Source organism: Tachysurus vachellii, chromosome 14 (assembly GCF_030014155.1).
Source record: "Tachysurus vachellii isolate PV-2020 chromosome 14, HZAU_Pvac_v1, whole genome shotgun sequence".
NCBI lineage: Eukaryota > Metazoa > Chordata > Actinopteri > Siluriformes > Bagridae > Tachysurus > Tachysurus vachellii.
Genome location: NC_083473.1, coordinates 24192318 through 24202317, shown reverse-complemented (window position 1 = coordinate 24202317; position 10000 = coordinate 24192318). Strand labels below are relative to the sequence as shown.

Sequence of the window (10000 nt, the reverse complement as noted above, 5' to 3'; positions counted from 1 at the left end):
GTCACCGTGTTGTCACCGTATTGTCACTGTCGTCACCGTGTTGTCACTGTTGTCACCGTGTTGTCACCCTGTTGTCACTGTACCACGGTCCTACTGTTCCACACTGAAGCTGCACACACCACTCGATGGCATGTGGTCATTTTCAGGGCCTTTATACCGGTTCCTTGAGACAAGCTGCACTTTGTGGAATTAGCCGTTAGCCTTTAGGAAGCAGACTTTCTGTGTTTCTTTTTAACGACTGCGCTAAGCTGTTAGTGATCAGAGGCTGCGGACAGTAAGATTTATTGTGTATTTGTGCGAGCTGATTGCCAACTGAAGTGGCCATCTCCCAGAGGCACTGTATGCAGACCTGAGCTGAATCAATAGGGATTAACCTCTGACCCCTTTTCACATACTTATACACACTCTTCTTGCCACACACACACACACACACACACACACACACACACACACACACACACACACACACACAATCACAATGGTTTCATCCATTTTAGTTAAACATTGTCCCTCACTCAGTAAATACCCACTGCTAATGTTTTAGTGTCATGTTTTTTCACCCTTTTACTTTTTGTTCTATGGGTAAAAACACCCAGGTGTATGATGAGAGGAGAATGAGAAAATACGTGATCAGCTGAGGCCTGAGACACGAGGCTGGTTTTGTGTGTAGTGTCAGTCCAGTACCTTCCTCCCTCATCACCCATCCTCTCCCTCACTGAAGCTATCTCACAGTAAGAGCAGGAGATTCCGACGCCCAGAATATAACCACGCTCAGGCAGATAAAGCACCAGGACTGCACTAACAGCGCCGATAGCTCTAATTACGAAAGGACAAAACTCACTACAGTTGTGCATTGAGATATAAAAGGCACGCACATGAACATATACATGTTGTGATGAACAAACAGCTTTTAGCAGCGCATCATTTTTAAGAGGTTCAGCAGCAGCAGCACGTGACCGTGCATTAAAAAATCGATCCGACGACGTTAACTGAAGCTGCGTTTGGAGATCAAGGATCATATGGAAAAACAGAGGCATGATGAAGATACCTACCTAACAGTCTCCTGTTCCTAATCGTGACAGGAGGGATTCCAACGTGTTCTTGCTGTTAGTGAACAGAGCTGACCTTCTGACCCTTAAAGCACTCGCACTCCTTTAACCCGAGGAGGAAAGTTAGTGCTCGGTGCTTCCTGCATTTTACAAACCTCTTGCATGTGAGAGTTCATCTGTTCTAAGCACTTTTACATACTCATATACGTTTATATGTGCACACAGTACATCAATGCAGAATAAGAAACAGATTCATCCGTAATCCAGAGAACAGATAACGATATATCGATCTAACATGATATCATTTTTTTGTAGTAAAAGAAGGCGGTTAAATACTCCGAATGCAAAAGAGTGAATAATTTTCAGTTTTCAATAGTGTGGCTCAGTAAATTCAAGCCAGCTCACTGCTGTTTGCGATGCCCCTCGAGTTTACTTACTCTATATGCTATTGATTGTGTAGCTGTTCCATGTTCTGCTCAATCATCTATGCAATGCATCTTGTGCTGGGTCTCTGCACCTGGGCCATTAGACTGCTCTAATGTATTCATGAATTGATTAGGAATTACACTTACAGCTGATTAGCTGCATTCATACCTGGTCTCTTACCCTTACAGCACCAGTTACACACACACACACACACACACAAAAAGCACATTGTTTAACTGTTAAAGTTGACTTCTTAAAGCCAGAATAATAAAATATGGTAATGATGGTAGTTAGACTTTACTAGACTTACTGTACATGCCTTGTTCTTTCACTGTAGTAACTCTGATTGTCTTGTACACGTCTCCTTACCTGTGACCTGCACACGTTTAGTGTCGTTGGCCAACGACTGATAAAACTTCCTTCCTAATGAGTATTTATTTAAGCTGTAACAGAACGTGTTGTTAGACGAGACCCCGGATGGAGAAGAGTGATGCAGTATGACGCTCATGTAGGGTGTCGCTACGACGAATCTCTTTACTTTCCTATAACAGCCTGATCTGGAGTGTGTTACGATTACAGTGTTTAATATATTTATATCCGAGTTATATTTATATAAGAGTTAGATCTCACCCACGTTATATCTGTGACATCCCTCACCTGTAAATGTTAAACAAACGTTTATATAAAAGCATCAGTACATCAGAGATTGTGTTAAACAACACAACAAAATATCCGTTCGTTATCAGTCTTAGATTACGGAGGTTAGACGTTTTTATCGAAACAATAACGTTAGAATGAGAGCATTAGTATAAACTTATTGTTCATGATCCAACCGGAACTTTCTGTGCCATGATGTTACACACAAATATCTCACACCTTCTGACTGAACGAGACTAAAGAGTTCACAGTAAACGTTTGTGACTGAGACGGTAAACGTTTCCTGTGTTTTATTTCAGTTATCAATGCTGTAAATAAAATAATTCTAATGTTACCATCAGAAATTTGGGTCTCTGTTCGATAATTATTACTTGAATTATTTATTCATTCATTCATCTTCTACCGCTTATCCGAACTACCTCGGGTCACGGGGAGCCTGTGCGTCATCGGGCATCATGGCAGGATACACCCTGGACGGAGTGCCAACCCATCACAGGGCACACACACACATACACTCTCATTCACTCACACAATCACACACTACGGACAATTTTCCAGAGCTGCCAATCAACCTACCATGCATGTCTTTGGACCGGGGGAGGAAACCAGAGTACCCGGAGGAAACCCCGAGGCACGGGGAGAACATGCAAACTCCACACACACAAGGTGGAGGCGGGAATCGAACCCCCAACCCTGGAGGTGTGAGGCGAACGTGCTAACCACTAAGCCACCGTGACCCCACTTAATCTTTTAGTAATATAAAATGTTTAGTTTACAGAAGGTTTGCAGTGGAAACATCTTTAGTCCTTTCTTTCACTCAGGTTTATATAGAGTGTGTAAAGTTCTGCTGCTTTTGGAAGCTCTTTTCTCTCCTGCTTACTGACTTTTCTTTCTGAGCAGATCAAAGCTATTTCTGGTGAAGTTATGGGAATTTTTTTTTTTTTTATTAGGAAACTTGTTTAATTAAAGAGAAAAAAGAGGCCAGTTATTCTTCGACGCAGGATCCGTTCACACCGTGGATTTCTTCTGGTTATTAAGCGTCGTTCGGTTTCAGTTCAGCTATTTAAAGATGTGAAAGTGAAGAGCGAGAGAGGGAGAGAAAAAAATTATACAAGAGTGTGAGTTTTGATTAGCCCACCTTTGGCACTGGAGGTTATTACAGATCTCAGACGAGGTGACTGACCTTTCTAAAACTCCATCTCTCTAATTTAATAGCTGTGGAGCTGTTCAGAGGTCAGTGCTTTCTCAAGGTGAGGGCTCCTGTGGGCTGAAGGGAGTCGTGCAGCAGTGGGAACGTCCATGTTCTGTTTGCTCTGTCTCGTCTACACGTGCCACGCTGCAGCCAGGGGATCTCTCTGTGCTCGTGTGTGAGGCACAATGAGATAAACACTGACAGATACGGCAGGAAAACACATGTGGAAGAATTAAATTAATTTACTGGAACACAGAAATAATATAAAATAATAATAAAATGAACTTTTATTGTGCTTGTGAAATACTTTGACTGATATTGTACTGGAGAACGTCCCGTATTTCCCATAGCGCTCACGCTGTTATGTTTTATTTCATCTTCGTCTTTTTCTTTACATTTTCTCTTCCTTGTATGTAATGGTTTTGCAAAGATTTACACATAATCTCTATGATAATTTTTTAAGCAAATCCACAATGTACAAATCTCCACTTTCCATGAGCAGAACACCAATATGCACCAGTAGGGGGCATCATGGTTCAACTGTAGCCCACTCATGACGTTCCCTTACAAATAGTCAGGCAGACTCGTGATGTAAAATATTACCCCATTCTCCCTTTTGTGCCAGGTTTATTTGGAAGAAACAATATTCCGTTATGGACAGATTTAATAATAAAAAATAAGTTGGAAAAAAAGTTACAGCGTACAAGGTGTTTTAAAAAGGTTTGGAACCAAGAGGCAATTCTTCATCCTTAACTATTTTCATTCATGACATATGATGTGTCTATAAATCAAGTTCATTGCTGCCTCAGCTATAGTATTTAAGTACATTTTCTCCTGCAACCCTCCACTAAATGAACAGACGTAGCACTCAGTCGGATGAGTGTTTTTTTGTTTTTGCTGAAATTATGCTTTTCTTCAACCAGCCTGTATAATTACTTTAGTGTATAAAGCTCCTATTCGTTAAAGACACCAAAGTGCTGTTTAATTTTTATTTATCTGTTTGAAGCAGTTAAGCACGTCGGTGCTCTCTGGACTTCACCGGACTGCTTACAGAGTTATTCCAGAGATACTGAGCTGACACAATGCCTTACGTGGCTCAGTGTGTACGGTGGTGTATAGAATAGAGCTTCACAACCTCAACCCAGAAGTCCAACACGTCCTTGATTGAGCTTCTTTCTTTTCTATTTGTCTCTCTTTTGCCAAATTGATTTTGCACATTGACTGGTATTTTTGCAGGAGATGTAAAGAGAGCTCTTTTATTCTGTCACAGTGACGATGAATTTGCCCCGCAGCTTTTTGGAGATGCTATTGTTCAGGAATTAATTGGAGCATATGTTTTTTTTTTTTCCCCCGCACTTGAATTTCACATTCTAACGTCGACTGAAATCCCTTTTCTTTTTCCTTTATAATGCTCCTGCTGCCTATTCAAATACACCACCTGTAGTAATAATAATAATAATAATAATAATAATAATAATAGTAATAATAATAATAATAGTAATAATAATAATAATAATAATAATAATAATAATAATAATAATAATAATAATAATAGTAGTAATAATAATAATAATAATAATAATAATAATAATAATAATAATACTAATAATAATAAGGATTAATACATTATTTCTGGTGTCTGTACAGGTTTATTGTTAATCTCAGAGGGTTTAGACAATGTGTTCTCACTACAAAGTTATTCATTTTTTTGGTTTTCTCTTGTTTCTGTAGACTAACCTGTCTGTGTAAAGACAGACTGAGACCTTTGTGGATTTTTATGTTGGACTGATTTTAATATTTCAAGTGATTTCTAAGCTGCTGTGCAAAGTCTACATTTAGAACCTTTTGTGTCTGTCGGGGGGGTGGTGGTGGTGGGTGTTTAACGAGGGGGTGTTTAATTGTGTTTAATAAGCTAATTGCATAATGTTGAGTCATATACAATGATTCTGACTGAAGTCCTTTAAGAAGCTTAACGGAAAATATTCGTATTAAATCACAATAACATCACGACATTAAAACTGGGAGAATTTCTACAGTTTTAACCACAGAGACAAATTAGGATTTTGTTGTCTTACTGTTTACTGCTCAGTGACGTGAGAGAGATATAAATAGATATAAATGCCATAACTAGTTTTATATTTGGTATTTTTGGTATTAAATGAATTATTATTAGTAGTATTTGATAGTGTTTCTATAGAAGGAGATCAAACATTTGTACAATACACACAAAAAGAACAGAAAAGCTGTCTGTGTTTACTGGTAGGAAAGAAAACTCTGTGAAGTTCTTCTAAATGATAGCTTTATCCGTCGAGGACACGTTTAGGAGTGGTGTATTAATATAACACTATAACACTATATGCCTAGTCAGTACTATAAAGGTTACTCTAAGACCTCAGATTCACTTCCTCTTTGTTTAAAAATATGAAATGATTTTTTTAACCTGCACACAATGGAGGAGTAATGGATTAAATCCACAGTCTCATCAGTACGATTTCCAACAGTAAAGATCTTAATTGCACCCAATAGTCATTAACGGTACAACCGAAAATAGATAGATGATTGTGCATAGATCACTAATGACAGGAAATCTATCTCTTCTTTCCTGCATCACTCTGTCTATCCATCTCTCACTTTCACTTCGTCCGTATCAGTTTGTTCAGGATCGTCGTCGTCCTGCACGTGGCACATGATGTCAGAAGGCACAGCTTTATATCAGCTGCCCTTTATACACTTTTTCATGGGAAGGAATGAGGTTTCAGGAGCACAAGGCAGGTGGGAAGCGTTTAGGATTTAAGGCTAAAAGTGATACGTGGCTTTGTGTTGTGTTGGTGTGAGTTTAAACATCAGTCCTCAGTTTCCTTTCTTTTCATTAATGCACATTTTATTAATGTCCTCTGATTAAACAGTCAACTACAGTCATGAGCTCCTGAATGTGTGATGATGATTTTATAGGGTGCTCTTTGTCTGCTAGCCACATGAACACACACACACACACACACACACACACACACGCACCAACACACCTCCACCCGTATCCCTTGTTATTCTACCTTAGTACAGCAATCAAGCAGAGCTTGCCAATAAAGTTTATTGTAAAGCGCTAAGTGTCAATATCTCCTGCACCCCTGGTCCAGGGTGGCAGTAATTAAAATGCCACAGCGAGGGTGGGACAGGCATGAAAATTTGATGGCAAATTGATTTCTGGTTCATCTTGAAATTTGTCCTCAGCTGGACTCGATACCGGTGGCTCGAGCACGATGGCTTTTGTCAAGAGAGACTGTCAACGGTAGGGCACAAGGACTATGGACTGCATGATAAACACTAAACACACTCCCACTAAGTCTTGCTTTCTATCCCTCTTTACCACGCTCTCATTCTCTTCTTGCTCTCCTCTTAAAATTCCATCTGCACCGCTCCACACACAGAGCCACAGATCATTGCCATGATGATCAATTTGTGTACAATTGAACCACATTATTTACCTATTTTGCCTCTGGAAGAGTTTAATTCACTTCAGCTCCTAATTGAATAGAAGCGGATTTCCATATTTTTGGCCACAAGTGTGTTCTCGTGTGTTTTTTTTCTTCTGTATAGGAAATGAAGCTGTTAAATAAATGCAGAGTGAAACTAAACCTGCAACACGTTTCCTTGTCTTTTCCTTTTGACTTTGCTCACTAATCCCCTATCACTACGACACAGTATTGACTCCGTCCGGCTCTAATGAAGAGCACGATTATTAAAAAAAGAAAAAAACTACAACAACAACAAAAAAAAACCCACCCAGATCTATTAATACCGTAATACGGAATATTGTTGTACTTTAACTGCATCTGTACTTAATCGAGTTTATTAGGTTAGCTGATATCTTATCGTCGTTCCCTTAACGTCTGATTTGTAAAACTTTTCTTAGTTGTAACTCGACATATCTTTGGCCTGAACTTGTATTTTTTTTTACCCCGTTTTGTTTCCATCGCCATGTAGAAACGTTTTAAGCCACGCTGCCTTCTCTTCTAGTCACCTCCCCCTCCGCAACAGAGCAATATTCTCTGTGTGTGTTTCTCTTATTTATATAAGCATGTTAATAATAAAAGTGCTTTTTTTAGGGAGCAGTGAATGGAAATGAAAACATTCTCTGCTGGAGCGCCGTGCGGCCTCCATGCGGGTGGCCCGCTCGCCTCAATTTGCCGTAAAACACAAAACAATTTGAAATTACAATGGGGAGAGATTAAGATGAGATTAAATGGGAGGGCGAGGCGCTTGATGGCAGAGAGAGATAGTGCATATTCATTATGACAGGATTGGGCTGGGGAGGAGGAGGAGCGGAACAGGCACGGCGGCGGAAAGCAGATGGCATTGTAATTTAACTGGGATGTTTCCGAACCACGGGAACAAGGCGGCGCGTCACGAATGAAGGATGCCTAGCGTTTTAAAAGAAATCAATTGTGAGCTGGAAGGAAATGTGGTGCATACAGTAATTGAATATTACTGGAGTGTAGAGCATGAAAGACCTGGGTCTTCACATGCGAGGCAGGCGTCAGGAGCCGAGGTCTCGTGGCTGAGTAAAGGCCAGAGAGCAGCTACCTGACCATGAACCAACGTAGTCGGGATGAGAAGCTACGTGAAAAAGGACATTTGTGTTTGTGCAAGTGTTTGCACGTGTGCAGCAAATCCCACACCTGAGTGTGCACTGCCAGACACATCAGCTTTGTCTAAGCTGCATGACATAATCAATAATTACAACTGTTAATCAATGGGATTTAAAATAAGCATTGATCAGGCTTACAAGGTTACACAGGTCTATTGCTTTATATTAAGCTATGTAACACCATGAACATGTGAAACAGACAGGACTTTTACCAGCTATCTAATTCACATCAGCACATTTATATTGATACACCTTTATATGTTACCTTTGGAATGAGGCTGTGCTTTCTGTTTAAGTTAAAACTTGTCTTTTTTTGCTCTACGCTGCTACGTGTTTGTAACTTACAGCCAGTTATTAATAAACTGCTCCTAACACTTCCACACATCTCAGACGTTTTCATGCGTCGGATTACCAGCTCCCCGTGTGTGCACGTGAGAGGGAAGAGAGGAAAAGAAAAGAGTTTTCGAATGCCGTGGACTGTAGATTAGTCTCTGTCTGATTTAGTGTCCATCTCTGCATCCGTCTCCATTTCCTAATGGCGTTTCAGCAGCTTCGGCATAAGAGCTACTTTTTCATTTTAATGGTGCTACAAACACACACATACCCTGCAACAGCTTCAGCGATCAGAGACATGGCAGGAAAGACGCTGCAACCCCACAGCTAGCACACAATGGAGTAAATTTGTTTTAATTGGAGGTAAAAAAAATCTCAGTTTATCCACGTTGAAGGTTTAGACTTGAGGATTTGAGGTGATATTGTGAGAGAGATGAATATTTGTGATGAATTAATTATTGCCATCTTTTTGTCACTTGGTGTATTTCTGACATACACTTTACACCAGAAACAATTTGTCCATGCTTTTATCATGTCATTTCTTGCTCCATGAATCCTAGTAGTACATTTTCATGTAGAGTAAGAAATCCTGTCTTCTGTGGCGCTCTGATTTAAAAGGGAAAAAAAGGACGTAACATTTGCTTTAAGTTGATTTGATGTGCTCATTAATGGCTTTAGATGTGAGGGAAATTGACTGACTCACAGAGAGGAGGGTTTGGACAGTAGGGGTCACTCTCTGTCCTTGGTGGAGTGATGTAACGGTTCATTAGAGTGAGTCCTAACTGCACTGTGACTTGAGTGGTTAGTGCTCTCCTCCGAGCACGTTGAAGCGCTTGGCAGTGCAGAGCGAACTGCATCATCTGCTGCGGTAAGATTCTGAGAATCGTGACGAAGCTGAATTAGAATTTACAGTACAATTTTTTTAAAGAAATATTTAGTAATTTATATATGACTAGAGATTAAGAGTTAAAGATGTGCAGCACGGGCAATTCGGGCAGACATTTAATAATAAAAATAATTAGTAAAAAACATACACACACACGTACACACACACTGTCGGCACTGAGATGATGTGATGTCTTATCCCTTTTATCTTGTTAAAACATCCTGCTTTCAGGTTTAATTAAACTATTCCTTCATCCCTTCACCTGTGTGTGTGTGTGTGTGTGTGTGTGTGTGTGTGCTGAACAGACACACAGGGGGACTGAACTGGCTCTCCTCTTCTCTTCACTCCACTTATCTGTGGTCTCTGCACTAACCTTGAGCGAGGGACTTGACCGGGCTCATTTGGGTGCTCCGTCAAGTGCAGCCTCATTTATTGTGCTTAAGGACAAGGGAAGACGAGGAAATTACAGGGAATAAACGACTTTTCAATCAAAGCCAAGATCCATTTTCACTCCTGACAATGTCAGTGGCTGCTATATGATTGTAATATAATTATCCTGGGACATAAAATAACAGGCAATCCTACATCTGAGGATCACATAGTGCCCTTTTACTGAAACCATCGTTGTAAATGTATTTTGTGAGCAGCGTCGATGGGTAAATCTATGAGAATTTTAAATAGAAGAAATTTGTTTTGTACCCCGGTTCTAATGAGATGTATAACTCGTATCACTCCACACCTTCTCATCAGAGATTTTTGGGGATAAATCCATGATTTATTTGTCATCGAGTCGCATGTTTGAGTTGGCAAAA

General features: G+C 40.0%; 1 protein-coding gene across 2 annotated transcripts in view; it reads left to right on the top strand.

Moving 5' to 3' along the window:
• The window catches only part of wwox (WW domain containing oxidoreductase), a 161863-nt gene that overhangs the window by 63982 nt on the left and 87881 nt on the right, over positions 1-10000 (top strand). Inside the window, exon 9 of one of the 2 annotated variants that reach the window (XM_060886690.1) lies at positions 6553-6698. The exons of the other annotated variant lie outside the window; for it this stretch is intronic. Within the exon in view, the coding sequence (XP_060742673.1) occupies positions 6553-6639 (87 nt within the window). The 3' untranslated portion in view covers positions 6640-6698. Of the gene's footprint in view, positions 1-6552; positions 6699-10000 lie in introns of those variants that run through there. 2 annotated transcript variants of the gene reach the window in all.